Raw genomic sequence first — 14,255 nt, 5'->3', positions numbered from 1 at the left:
GGCTGGACTCCACTGGGCTCATAGCTGTGATGTCTCACCAGCACCTCATCTCTAGCATTAAGTTTGTATCTGAACAAATAATCACGTGATTTAAACGCTGTTTAGTGGAGAGTAAACTGACCATTAGTTCTAATTTAGCAGGAAAGTATCAGCGTGGCGGGCTCAAGAACAACAGAGCCACTGTCCTGAGAGTGACACAGCCAGAATGCCTCACTACACTGCCCTGCCATGGAAATCTGAAATGTGAAGTGTGTTTAACACATTTAGCTCTCAGCGCTAAATTGTTCCTTTCACTGTGGTGAACATCTATGTCATACAATTGGACCTGACAGGGTTAATTAGTATTATACGCATTCCAGAGGAAACCGCTTCAAGTGTAAGCTGTATTAAGTACGACACAGCAACACAGTACAACGCAGGTTTGGGTGTGACATGAATTAAACATGAGGAATGTGTGGTGAAAAGAAACAGGGTGCTCTGCAACTCGAGTGCAGCGCTGCTACAGGGCGAGGCAGGAGGGACCTCTACTGACTGACTGACGGAAGTGTCTCACTACAAAAACACCCTGAGAAGCCTCAAAGACACAACTATTTCCAACTGAGAGACGAGAGACCAATTTAACTTATAAATTTAACGTTATAAATCCACGTATGATCAGGTCAGCGTGAGGTTTGTGTTACTTCAATCCAAACATTATTATAACTGGAAATTTATGTACGTGCAATGTACAGAAATGTTAAACTAGAGATGAGTCATGTTACTTTCACTCTGTTGCCTATTAGTTCCCGTTAGCATTTACACTGATCTCAACAAATGAACCAAGAGCTGTAAGCATCAAGTTATATGGACGGACAGGATGACGCATTTATTGGACAGTTTGGGAGATTTTCCTCCTTCATCAAGAGCTCACAAAGAAATAACTGACTGAGAGCATAATTATTCCAGACTGTAACCGGACCTCACATATCATAAATGGTGACAGACAGAAACAGGACAGAAAAAGAGTTACTTTTTGGTACTGTAAAATTACAGGGGGATAGTCACTGCGTGGGCGCTACCTTTCACTCATAGTTCCCACTCATTTAAATTGCTAAATTACATGCAGTAGGACGACAGCACAGCACACCTCTTGGAATTAATTTTCTTTTTCTAATGCATCAGGGAAAATCCATCCGCTAACTTTCCCCTGAGCTAATCCTTAAACTCCAACCGGCCTTTTCAGGTGGTCTCGATCCAGTTGTATGTTCTGCACCACAGTTTGACTGACAACTTTGAAACCAGCCCAAAGGCGTCAGTGTTTGTTTTTAACTGAACTAAACATGTTGGGTGTTAAAGCACCCTAAACCACGTCTGCTGCTGAAAACAAAAACCATCAAGGATCACATGTCTCATGACTAAATCTGAAGGTGAATAATGAATTCCACTTGATAACATGATGTAGTCTTGACCCACATGCACGCTCTACGTGTACAATGAATCGTTATCAGGAATGTGCTAACTTAATCCTTTACAATGAAAAATCAAGTGACCCAAAATCACTCATGTTAAGTTATAAATTGTTTTCAAATTAAGTTAAAAGCTGCATGTATCTCGTGAAATTGTTTTTAAAAAGATCAAAACACATTTCCTCTAAATCTCTCTCTCTGGTTATCCTTCCCAACCAGCCTTACTGCAGGTGCATTTGTTTTCTCTCTTTCCACATAACACAGTATAAAACAATTAAGTATGCTGATTTCTTGTATACTCACTGCAAAAAAAAAAAAAAAAAAAAAAAAAAAAAAAAACTATAAAAGTGTACAATTACAACGTAGTATGAAACTGGGACACAGCTTCTGATTTTATGTCATATTTGATCATCTAGCCCAGGGGTGGCCAATCATGTGCCACAGAGAGCCAACAGTCTGGTTGTCATTCTAACCAAGATTTCAAATAGTGATGGCACTCGTTCAGAGCAGAAGAGGGGAAGGGCTCATCAGTAAAATCACACAAGTGTCCGGTTGTAAAAAAAACAAATAAGCCTGCACTGTTGGCTCTTGATGGGACTTGGTTTTCCACTCCTTATGTACATATAGCTGTTCACCTACCCAGGCACTTGTAGAGGCCCTGGCTTATCCAGGCCAGGATCGCCAAGGTTATGAGGTCACCAAAACTGGCGGCAATTGGTGTGGCTACGTTGTCTGGGTTGATGCCCGTCTTCTTTGACCCCACAATTACACCCACCATGATGATACCTAAACATGACACAAGAGGGGTGGAGCACGGTCACCACATTACAGACATTTAGACATTATTATAAGCACAGTCTGTCAGCAAGAAATAAGTGCTTTTGTGATCCTAACTATCATGTGAGATTAGACTGAAGAGGACAGAAGCTTCTCCACAGCGACGCTAACAGCTTATTTTAGACTGTGGTACTCAGCTGTCTGTGTGTGTGTGTGTGTGTGGGGGGTGTGTGTGGGTGTGTGTGTTTACCCTGCAGCAGGGAGGCTATGAAGGCCGTGGCCACGCTGCTGGAGCAGAGAAGCACAGCGTGGCTCATCTGGAACTTCCCCTCCGGAATCCAGCCCAGAACCACGGCTGCTACAGCGGCCAGGAAACCCACCACTGTGGCCTGAACCTGAAAGGAGAGAGGCAGGGGGATTTACTATTGTGCTCTTTCATCGATTAGAGAAAGCAAAACAGGCTTACAGGTTAAGTAAAAGGGTTACTTCTAAAAAGGTAATGTCGCAAATAAACATGACCGTGAAATACTGTAATTTACATCATGTCCAGGTAGATTTTTCCAGTCCATTCCATAACACTTCCTGACAGATTGAACGTATCAGGTCAAAACACTATGATGTTGCATGTGTTATGGTGTTTATCAGTGTGTGGGTAGATGATTAGCAGAGCTCTTACTATGCAAACAGAGATCAATAAAAGAGTCTGAGTGAATGCCCACCTGGGACAAACCAATTACCAGATTTGGTAGTAACGAGTAACAACAACTAGGGATTCACCAAAATGAAAATTCTTGGCACGCTCTGGTCCGTTTCCGTGGATTTACCATAAAGGCTTGAATACGTGTGCACTACAAACTTAGGTGTAGCTAGCTTTATCGCCTTCTCACAAACGAGTGACAGAAACACTCAAAGGGGTCCAGACCGTTTGTTTTTTCTAAGAAGTCAGCCACAGATGGAGTGGATGTGCTAGGAGACAATTCAGCAGAACAGTGTCTGCAAACAGGGATTTTTGCATCTTTCTCGGACACTTTAAAATGTTTCCACACTGCCCACATGTCTTTTAGAACACCAAAAGTGCTATTTTCGGTGGTTGAACATTCGGTGCATCCCGATCAACTACATTACATGCCATCAAATAACCACAGTGTTATATTAATATGACAGCATGTAGCTGAGATTGTGTGCCTATGTTAAAATACCATTCAATTTGATTTTCATGGCAAATCAGAAAAGGTGCCTCTAAAAACTGCTTTCGTACTGAAAAGGAACATCTTATCTTAAGCATATATGTTAGAAGCCAATAAAAAATATCAAAATTGCGGAATAATTTAAACAATCACTGTTGTATTTATTCATTTTTAATAATAAAATAATAAAAACAGAATCATTGGCTGCACATGTAAGTAGATTATTCAAGCAGCAGCTGTGTGTGTGTCTGTGTGATTACCTGCTTCAGCGCCAGGTTGCCTATGATTAGATTCCACTTCTCTATGGGAGAATCCATCTTGCCTACATTCACCTGTGTTGGGTGATAGGACAGAATAAAGAAAAGGCAAACAGCAAAGTAACAATCTGTAAGTGTTCCATGACTGTAGAACTATACCAGAGCTCGTTTATTTCGTCTGTAAAATTTGTCTCCAAGCTCAGGCTGAGACAGTCTTGGTTCTGAGCTCTCTAGTACTTTTTGGTTTTGTTTATTTGTTCTCTTTTCTGCTGTTCCTCTCTGGTCACATTTACCAGAGAAGAGCTTTTAAACTTTGGACTTTCCACTGCTCAAATCATACCACCGTTTTTCTTTATACCTGAGACTTTCCCAGAGTTGTTAGATGGAGGAGCAGCAGATCTCTATAGGATTTGCCAGAGAAAGCGTGGGAAGCGAGTCGGAGCACTGGCAAGCAAGATGGATGAACTGCTGCTCCTCAAAAGAACAAATACAGATTTCTACGTCTGCTCACTTTACCTGCCAGGATTGAATCATTTTCTAGGGATACTAGGTAGGTAGGTTTATTGTCACAATATAACAAGTTATAGAGTGAAATTGAGTTTTATAACTCCCTTCTGTTACATAGCAGACAATATACATTAACACAGAATCCATTATAAAAAATGGTAAACAGAAATAAACTGGAGCAGTGCTGAGGATGAATTAGAGTTTAAGAGTCTGATAGCTTGGGGGAAAGCTGCTCTGCAGTCTGGTGGTGCAGCAGAAACTTCTATCTCTTCCCAGAAGGCAGCAGGGTGAACAGGCTGTGGCTGGGTGGGTGCTGTCTTTTAGGATCCTTTGGGCTCTGCAGCACCTCACCGATATCACTGATGCTCAGGAGATGGGTACCAATGATCTTCTGAGCAGTTTGAATCACCCGCTGCAGAGCCCTCCGGTCCTGGGCCATTAGTGGTCAGTCAGGATGCTTTCTATTTCTCCTCTGTGAAAGCTGACAAGAACTTGGCACGGGAATTTGGCCTTCTTCCTCAAGAAATACAGTCATTTCTGAGCTTTCTTCACCAGCGTGGAGATGCGAGATGCCCACACTAGACCACTGCAACACCATTTTAAATGGTGACTATCGCTCTGTTCTCTGCGCAGCCTTGGGACTCTCTGACCACTTGATCATCCAATATGGGTCATCTTTTCCCGACCTCCAGGCGGAATTAAAATCTGCTAAGTCTGTGGTCAAGACTGTGAGAAGATAGACCAGCGAGACAAAGCTGGAATTATTGGCCTGCTTTGACTGCACTGATTGGAGTGTTTTTGAGGCTGCAGCCACAGACCTGGGCAAACTCACTGGCACCGTGAAATCAGTTTTTGTGAGGACAGGGCACGTGTGTGCCGACTAATGCAGACTTCACAACTTGCTGGAGGAGGAAGCCTACGGAAACGGGGACAGAATCCTGTAAAACCAGGCCAGAAACACACTGACAAAGGAGTCAAAGCAGCAAAGAGGAGCTACGGGGGGGGGAGACCCCCCACCCCACCCCCCCACACACACACACACACACACACACACACACAGTGGAGAACCACTAACTGGCTAACAACCTGAATCTGTTTTACTGCAGATTTGATAAGCCCACATTCACACCTCTCTCCCGCTCCAACATCAAACAGCCACCTTCACCCTCTGCCACCCCTCTACACTGACCCTCCACCTGCACTCAGGATCTGTGAAGAGGATGTGTGTCAGCTCTTTCAGAGATCTGTGCAGACCCGTTTGGCCCCCCATCTTCACACAGATCTTCAACAGATCACTGGAGCTGTGTGAAGTTCCCTCCTGCTTTAAACACTCCACAATCATCCCGGTCTCCAAAAAGCCTCTATCTCAGGATTAAATGACTACAGGCCTGTCACCCTGACATCTGTAAGTATGAAGTCCTTTGAAAGACTGGTGTTGGCCCACCTGAAGGAAATTATAGGCCCCTTGCTTGACCCCATACCGGGCAAACAGATCAGTCGATGATGCAGTCAGCATGGGACTGCAAAACATCCTGCAACACCCCAACTCTCCAGGGTCATATGCAAGGATCCAGTTTATGGACGTCAGCTCTGTGTTTAATACCATCATCCAGATCCAGCAATCAGACAATTACTGGCGCCCCTCAGGGTTGTGTGCTCTCCCCACTGCTCTTCTCCCTTTACACAAACGACTGAACCTCATCATTTGCAGACGACACATCGGCCATCTGTCTCCTCCAAGACAGTGATGAGTCTGTCTACAAACTTTAGTTTGGTCAAATATTTACATCTGAGAAGTTGGAAATACATGTTTGCTTTAAAAAAGATCATTACAAAAAGGTTTTGCCAACTACTGTTCTGCCAAACAATTTAAGAGCACTGCACCCACTTTATGATTAGTAGGCTGTGAAACAGTGATAATGTCTTCTGTGGCTCCAGAGTCTCACAAAACAACTTAAGTGATATCACTTGGAAAGGTCCTACCATATGTCCTTGTAATGCATAACTCCCCACAGTGTGAATCACTGTCTTTTTCATAGCTGAGCCTGAGGATAAACAGCAGCAACATGAAGACGCCACTGAGGAGTATCAGCTCGCACTGAGCTCTGCTGTCCGTGTTGACACAGCACTGTGAATGAGGAGCCTGTGTGCGGGGAGCCGGGGGTCAACAGGAAGAGCGAAAAAACCAAACAAAGAGAGAATTCTGCTCTGCCACCTCTTTGGCTTCTTCACCTTTGAGTTTGAGTTGCTTCTGCTGACTCAGTGCTTCAGGCACCCACGTACAGGATTGTAAATGAACAGGTTTGTGGAGTATGACACAGTTTAATAGGATTTTACGTGCCGCAAATGTTTGTACTCATGGTTCACTAAGAGACAAACCTGTTCCCTTATCAGTGCTCTTCCCTTTTCATAAGCGGAGCAATAGATTTGCCATCTGAATGTTAAGCCATTCTGACTGCAGCAGCCCATCCCTCCTCCCTCTACAGGAAATCACACCTCGCTCTGCTACAACAGCAAATTCCTCGACTAATTCCTAATCCACAAAGCTCTTACACCAAAATCCATTCAAGACGCTCCAAATAAGCTCTTACTTGATACTTTCAAAGTTATTATAACATGAACTTTGAAGTGGACAGCTGCACTGACATGGTCAGTATTCCACTGGAGACTTTGAACCCGTTCTGTTTTCTTCTCTCATTCACCTGACAGAGAACAGGACGCTCACACTGTGATTACAGACTGGAACGGCTGAACAGTACGTCACAGAGATGACCAATAAAAACCAGCCACAGAAAGAGTGGAGATGAGACACCACCACAAAAACAGGATGCAACTCCACACAAACAAACACACAGCGGCGTCACATATCTAGTGTACCATCACAGCGGTTAAAAGGACTTGTCGTTAGGCAGACCATTTTTTTATCGATTAAACTAGCAATTCTTTATTTGATTAGTCCATTAATCTAACAACTCATTTATCGATAATCTCCGTAATCTCCGTCTCCTTAATACTTCAATTTTATTAAAAACTCATCCTGAAAAAGAGACACATGAAGCACATCAGAAAATGCACAGAGCTGGGCGATAAGATCAAAAAATTCCACAATAAAGGTAGATTTTTGCACCTGACACCTGAAAGTTGAAGAAACCAGACGGTTAATTGTGGTTTCAAACTTTTCATTATGGTCAGAACAAACACTTGCGGCCAAACTGTGGATCTCTTTATAAATCTGAGGTAGAACATTCAAAACAATTATGATAAAACCTTTTCAACAAATATGCATGAGAAAGATTAAGTAAAATCTTTTTTCAGCCCCTTTTCCTCAACAAAATAAATATAATTAATAAAAAGTGCTAATGTTCATGATTCAAATTAATTCAATCAAATATTTATTGAACATTTGTTTTATTGTTATTGAGGAAAATATCGCAATAATTATTGTTATTGTTTGACTGCCCAGCCCTATAGTAGCATATCTTAAAATTAGTTTAATTACACGTCACTGCTGCGTTATGATATTATTAATAATAATGATGATGATAATAACAACAACAACAACAACAACAGACCCTCTTTGTCAGATGCCGGATCAGTAAAACACTGGACCTCAGCTGTGACACATCGATTCATTTAAACGCTGTATGTCAACCACTTCCACAACCCAAGAATCAGTATTTTTACTGAGAACTTGAATTAAACCTAAAATGGTTGTGTGTGTGTGTGTGTGTGTGTGTGTTTGGTTGTGGTTGTGGTTGGCTCACCGCTGTGGACAGCCTTGAGGCCAGAGTCATCTCCAGGTTTCCCTTGAGGCCGAGCAGAGCGGGAACCAGGATGAAGATCTCTGTGATGTACTGGAACGCCTCCCAGTGCTGTGGATGACACAAGTAACATGTTGAAAAATGATTCTGACAAGTCTGACCTTCTAATGACCCAACATACACTCAGCCTCATTTGATATTCAATTGAAAATTTTTAGATAAGGCAAATTCCTAATTTGCATATGCACCTCTGAACCTGTGGACTAAATTCAACAGCATCAACGGACTGATTCATCACAGTTGTCAAGAATCCTGGCTGTAATTCAGTAAAGGTGTGAAGTGTTTAAACTGTAATATGATCTAAAGACATCATGCGTACCCACAATGAATTTCAGTAAGAAACAACATTGTTTGTTTAAAAGTAATCACCACAGTGCACCCTTGAAACAGATGATTTGTTTTAGAGCCAGTAGCTTGTGGCTTTACTGACCATGCAATCACAACGGCCCTGGTTCAAACTTTTGTTGCCAAACTCTGTCTGTCACCTCATCTCCTGACATCTCTCTGCATTTGGCTGATAAAGGCAAAAATTGCCCAAAAGACAAGTGAAAAGAAAAAAAAAACTTTATCTATCAAGTTTTTAAAAAGGTTTCCTGTGGAGTTTTTGACCTCTTGTTGCAATATCGAGCACTTTTTCTCAAACTTGTAAGAAAAATCAGCATTGCCCCAACTACAAAAAAATAAGACCCAGGATGTAATAAACTGGAATCAGCCTGTTCACTCTGTCTTGAGCTCTCAACTATGCCAGGATTTTGTTTGAATAATAGCTGTATTGTAGCTCAGCTTACCTGCACAATATCCAGCACCATTCCAGCTGATACAGTTCCAAATCCAGCAAGCAGGAAAGGCACCAAGATCTGCAGAGCCATGGCCAGCAGAGACTCCTTGGGTATATTCTGCACATCAGATCCCAGGCCTTGCTCCTCATCCTCTTCCTCCTCTGCATCTGCCTCCTCCCCGGAGAGCCTCCTCTCAGTCAGCATGGGCTCTTTTTCAGAGTAGCCCCCATCTCCACAGTCAGATAAACTGACAGAGGACCGAGAGGCCCGGTCCAGGAGCCGTCGGCCTTCTGTTTGTGATGTCTCTTGTCTGTAGCCATTCTGGTGCGAGCCGGCCTCGGGTTTAGCTCCAAGGTCCACCATGGCTAGCCGCTCCTCCTGTAGCTTGGTATAACCAGTGGGGACCATGGTCTGGAATAGAGAGGTGATCCGCCCAGAGGAAACAGGCTTCAGGGAGAGAGCACTCCACCCGCTCATACGCACCGTCAGACTAGAGCCTAGGGACTCTCCTATAGCTCCTCCCAGACTCTGGATACTCATGATGTGGTCTAGGGCTGCAGTGTCTCATCTCTTGTCATTCAGTCTGAGAGCAGTGTAAAAATGACACAGTAAAACCGGTTTACACAGGCTCAGGTGCAGCATCCATGTCAGAAATTGCCTTCAGGGGCTCAGCAGCCTGAGTAAAATACAAAGGGTTTGACAACAAAGAAGAGAAAAGCCAGAACAACAAGAAAACATAAGCTGAAGCAATATGTAAGATGATACACTGGGGTGGCACAGCTACGTCACTTCTTATAAAGAGGAACAAAACCTCCTTAACCAGAAACAAGAGAACCTAGGATCTAAATATGCAGCTGCTGTTTTCTAATGAATTACAGACCGGCTTTGGGGGAATCCATGCAAATTTAAATCAACATGAGTGACAGGAACTTGAATCAAAAGTGCCAGCATCATTACAGTAGAAACAGGCTTTCTGTGTGGAAAATCTTGAGCTCATGATCACAATTTAGTGCTGGACAATTTGTAGGTATCCTCGGCCCATAGGTACACTATACAACAGGTACGCCTAAATGAATTTCTCTGGATGTTGTGACTGAAGAGGCAGGTACAAAATCTGAAGTAAAGGAATGTAACATTAGTTAGCTTTTAGCTGATTTAAAAAGGGGAACCAAAGCAGGACAGAGAATCATCAGCTGACAGAGAGTGCAGGCAGAAAAGATTCCTTTCTATTCTTTTCTTTGGTTGTACCGGTGTTGTTTGAGTTGTGTTGATGATGCAGTCCAGAGACCTCCTGTTGTAGTTTGCCCACCTTTTTATGTGCACTTTTTATGTGCACTTCTTCACCATCGGTCAGGCCTCTTATTAAGGGGTCTGTCTCAGTCTCAGATTAATGCGTTTCGTTTAACGCCTTACGACGACACTGGCTAATGTTTGCTGATAACCTAAGCCTTGCTAAAAACGAAAATATTAGATAGTTGTGACTATTTGTTGATGTTAGCGAACACTGTGCTATGTTAGCTAGCTGGTTAACGTTAGACACCAAAACAGCAGGAAACACGGCTCCCTACTTTCTTATACGTTAACCGGTAAAATACAGTAGCTAGTGGATATAAAAAAAATTCAATGTACTTATTCTAGCCGTCACCGTATTTTCTTTATTTTCCAAAAGTTACCTTTTCTACTACGGAGACATTTCGTCCAGGAGATGCGAGTCTTCCACCTTGACAAGCTGCCAGCCAGAGAGCCGCGTCAGAGCGTTGCCACCAAAGCTCGTCTATGCTGTGAGGATGACCCACTCGGTTTGAAAATAGTGGTGTTAATTAATCCGCACGGGCGCACAGTGGCATAGTTATCAAAATCTTAACAACAAGCACGCAAATTAATTTGAATGTAACATAGCTGAAATAAACTGTACAATAAATGATGGAGCATGTGCATAAATTGGCATATTTTCCCCTCAGGCGTTGTTACATCTTTAATCAGTCCATATTTTATTCACTTCTTGGCGAGAATGAAATGATGATGATGTTTGCTGAACCTCTGTTATCTAACGTTACAGAAATACATTTATGATGGGACAGTTACAAGATCACGTCTGAAAGTGAGGCTTTCTGGTCCGTCAGAACCAGAGTACGTTCAGGACCAGCCAAACACAGAGCGCAGGGGCGGGTTCAAAACGTTTTTTTTTTTTCAACGGTGGTACCCTGAAGACCCTGTTGTGTTTACAAACTTGTTGCAGTTGATTGGGTAACACATGAGACACGTCCACCAAACGAGAGAAAAACATACCCCGAAGCACGTTGTAGAACGTTGCGCAACGTTTCAAGGAAACATGCCGTTCAATCTGAAAACGTTGCAAACCGGTGCAAAACGTTTTGAGATTGAACTGGCCCCAGGTCAAACAGTGCCACACAGATGTTGTGATTAAAGTGCGCAGGCGCTGAATACACGTCGCTTTAGTAGTCTACTTTTTATCATAAAGCTCATTGGTTCGTTGGTTTCCGATATGTTCAAAATTGAGACTTTTAACGATGTTTTAATGGTCTACTTGTTCATTAGCCTTCATATTCGTTGTCAGTGAACAGTCGGTGTAATTTATACAGTGAACTTCACAGCGTACTTTCGTCGGTCCCTCCTCAAACAGTAGAGGGCGCTATTCAAATCACAGCGTCAGCACCGTCCTACCTTCCACCCGGATGTTGTTCACGCTTGTAGCACACATGCCGATCAAAACCTGAGAAGAGAATCGTGTCCCCTCTGAAATGGAATTAAACGTCAAGAAAACGCGTTCGCAGGCTTTGCTGTCGTGTGGTAACGGAGGAGGTTTGAATGCTTTTATTAGCAGTAAATTTAAAGTGTTCCTTTGAGAATAAGACTGTTTGACGCTAAGCTTGTGTTTAACTAACGTGACGATACACTAAAAAAAGTTAGCTAACTAGAGCTTCTCTAAGTCCTGTTAGTAATTGTGAATATGGTTAGGGCGATATGTTCATAGTTCTTTGTTAGACTGCTAAGTTATAATAAGGGAAGTCCAAGGGAAATCGCTCGTTTTGATATCATTCGTAACAATGAGTGCATAAGTAACGTTATATCCTCTAGTTAACCATGGGATATGGGTGAGATCATTCTCAATTTATTAAGGATATTTTCTGAACAGATGTTTGCAAAATCACACCTGAAATGATCCAATTGATGTTACGAGACAGAATTCTTTATATGCCAAACAAACACTTATAACAGAGTTTTTATTATTCATTTGTACGTCAAACGAGTAGAATGGTGATAAAAGGTCATGAAATTGAGCAGAAATTTAGTTAACAATATTGAATCATCGCCCAGCTCTAAAACAGGGCGCAGCTGCAGAGTTCACCTTCTTTTTAAAGGAAACATCATTTATTTAATTGTCCACTATAGCATGCTTGGCATTTTGTACACCGATCAGCATTAGCACAGTTGTGAAAACTGTTAAATGGTTGGAAAACTTTTTGTTAATGGACCATTCAGAGACCCTTAAGCATTACAAATGCCTCAAGATGGTGACTTTGTCCTGCCTTTCTTGATTTTTAGCATTTTCATTATAGGGAAACGGGTGCTGTATAACTCAGTGAGCTTGTTTGTTGTGCTGCTAGGTCTCAGTGAGAAGCTTCTCCTCAAGCCAAAGGCTGGCGGTTCCCTGCAGACTGAGAGAGTCCCGAGAAGCAGCGGTGAGACCAAGCATCACTTTTCTGCAGTTTTAGTTACTGTTTGGGTATTACTGAACAGTACTTGTGATTTGCAGTACAACTAATTCATTTGAGACAGAGGTGTGATGATGTGTTTTGTTGCGCATCAGTGCTGGAGCGGCTGCAGAGCTTCCTGCCTCAGATGGCCGAGGCCAATGAAAAGCTGAAGCAGCAGATGGAGGACGCTCCTGCTGGATGCTTTGATATAGAGAGCGTGGAAGAGGCAGAGAGGGTCATAGAGATGGTGAGTCTGCTGGTAGAGCTAAAGCTTTCCTGCCTCCTTCTGGTGAACTAGAAAACTCCAAACGTACATTTAAACATTTAAGGGAGGCTCCTTTTAGTTGTAAGCTTTGATTGAGTCACATGAGGTCTTCTTCTTCTTGTCCTCAGGACGTAGCGCTGGTGGATCTCAGCGGGTCAGACAGCGACTCTGGAGAGGAAGAGGAGACTTCGGACTCCGAGGAGGAGTCAGACTCTGGCGAGGAGAACGGCATCACAGAGCAGAACCTCAAATTACCTGGAGACAAAGGCAAGACGAAGAAAGCCAACATCCAGGTTGTTGATCAACAAGGAGAGTAGAAAAGTTGCCCAGACAGACTTTTGGCTGCAGATTGAATTTCTTTGACCTCTGAGGTGATGTGGGTAAAACCGACCAATGACAAAACCTCTGCCTTGTGTGCACTGCACAGACTATGAGAGCAGAAAACTCCTGTGTGGAGAGATGCAGATCGTCCTGATGCTGATCCGTATGAGAACAGTAAATATTATTTTGTACAGTTAAAGGTCAAAGCTGCAAAAGTGCCTTTGGAGCTAGAACACAGTATGTGATTACCTCATCCAGCCCGGCCATCATCTGAACGTAGGACCTCTCGTACAGGATGTGTTTAGGTGGAACACTGGATCACTTTGTGTTTGGCCCCTGTTTTGATGAGCTGACACACATCAGTTTGGCCTACAAGCTTTTTGTGCTTTCATGAGGCACATTTGTGATTTTCTTGAATCAGTTCAGGCTAACCCATTAGCCAGCTGAAATAATCCTGTTAATTCCTTCAAATTTTCATAATTAAACGCCATGTTCTCTGGTTCAGTCGGTCTGATTAGTCAGAAAGTTGAAGTTGTTTCTTTTGCTCATAATGTTGCAAATTATATGTTTTTTTTTGTTTGTTTGTTTTTACATGAGCTGATTTAGTTTTATTGTATTTCATTTCATCACACATAGTTGTTTAAATCATTTTTATGAAAATTAAATTGTAAAAATCTTACCAACAGATCTGTTCACTCTAATAGACGGCTTCTCTTTAACCTACACATTCTCATCTGAAATCACAATTAGATTAATATTTTGCTACTGGTGAAAAGAAGCATGTTTGGGGTTCAACTTGAAAAGTCTTGTTCTTAATCCAGATAACTCTGAATAAGCTGCACTCAGAATCGCAGGCCTTATTGTTAAAAAACGGTTTCCAGTTAATCTAACAAACTGAACCAGGATCAGTTTGTTTCAACGTGCGCAGACTGTGGAGTCAGATTTATTTCATGTCTCAGACATCAAGCACTGATCATACCGATCCACAGTGAAGAAAACGCTGATGTTAAGGAAAACCTGTCATGTTTGTATACACAAAGCAACAAAATATTACAGCAAAAACAAATAAACCACTGAAATAAACAAGGGAAAAGAATTTCTGGCAGCATGTTGTAGGTCAGCAGGTCTTTGTGGAAGAAGTGTTATAGTTGTACGTACAGAAGATGCAACATACAAT

General features: G+C 42.4%; 2 protein-coding genes across 3 annotated transcripts in view; one reads left to right on the top strand and one right to left on the bottom strand.

The window, feature by feature from the left end:
- Nucleotides 1-10,590, bottom strand: part of slc41a2b (solute carrier family 41 member 2b) — a 50,981-nt gene extending 40,391 nt beyond the window's left edge. Inside the window, exons 1-6 of one of the 2 annotated variants that reach the window (XM_038739034.1) lie at nt 10,447-10,590; nt 8,783-9,449; nt 7,938-8,045; nt 3,670-3,741; nt 2,473-2,617; nt 2,085-2,231 (exon numbers count right to left, since the gene is read on the bottom strand). In XM_038739034.1, the coding sequence (XP_038594962.1) occupies nt 2,085-2,231; nt 2,473-2,617; nt 3,670-3,741; nt 7,938-8,045; nt 8,783-9,313 (1,003 nt within the window). In that variant the 5' untranslated portion in view covers nt 9,314-9,449; nt 10,447-10,590. The remainder of the gene's footprint in view (nt 1-2,084; nt 2,232-2,472; nt 2,618-3,669; nt 3,742-7,937; nt 8,046-8,782; nt 9,450-10,446) is intronic. The other variant, XM_038739035.1, reaches the window with a different exon arrangement.
- A 699-nt stretch (nt 10,591-11,289) lies between these two features.
- LOC119918347 (uncharacterized protein C12orf45 homolog) lies at nt 11,290-13,765 on the top strand. Its single transcript, XM_038739036.1, has 4 exons — nt 11,290-11,596; nt 12,403-12,477; nt 12,606-12,739; nt 12,886-13,765. The coding sequence occupies exons 1-4, from the start codon at nt 11,536-11,538 to the stop codon at nt 13,072-13,074; spliced, it is 459 nt and encodes a 152-aa protein (XP_038594964.1). The 5' UTR covers nt 11,290-11,535; the 3' UTR covers nt 13,075-13,765.
- The last annotated feature ends 490 nt before the right edge of the window (nt 13,766-14,255 follow it).

Source organism: Micropterus salmoides, unplaced genomic scaffold, assembly GCF_014851395.1.
Source record: "Micropterus salmoides isolate LMB-PRFRI ecotype aquatic unplaced genomic scaffold, ASM1485139v1 Ms_hic_scaffold_23, whole genome shotgun sequence".
NCBI classification, from domain to species: Eukaryota; Metazoa; Chordata; class Actinopteri; order Centrarchiformes; family Centrarchidae; genus Micropterus; species Micropterus salmoides.
The sequence above is the reverse complement of the archived record's forward strand: the minus strand, read 5'-3'. Positions and strand labels throughout refer to the sequence as shown.

What these genes read in the sequence shown, in the direction of transcription:
- LOC119918347 (XM_038739036.1), top strand. Translation starts at nt 11,536, where the DNA reads ATGGAATTAAACGTCAAGAAAACGCGTTCGCAGGCTTTGCTGTCGTGT. An exon ending in GTCGTGTGGTAACGGAGGAG is followed by an intron (nt 11,597 to 12,402) that starts GTTTGAATGCTT and finishes TTGTGCTGCTAG; the next exon opens with GTCTCAGTGAGAAGCTTCTC. An exon ending in GAGAGTCCCGAGAAGCAGCG is followed by an intron (nt 12,478 to 12,605) that starts GTGAGACCAAGC and finishes GTTGCGCATCAG; the next exon opens with TGCTGGAGCGGCTGCAGAGC.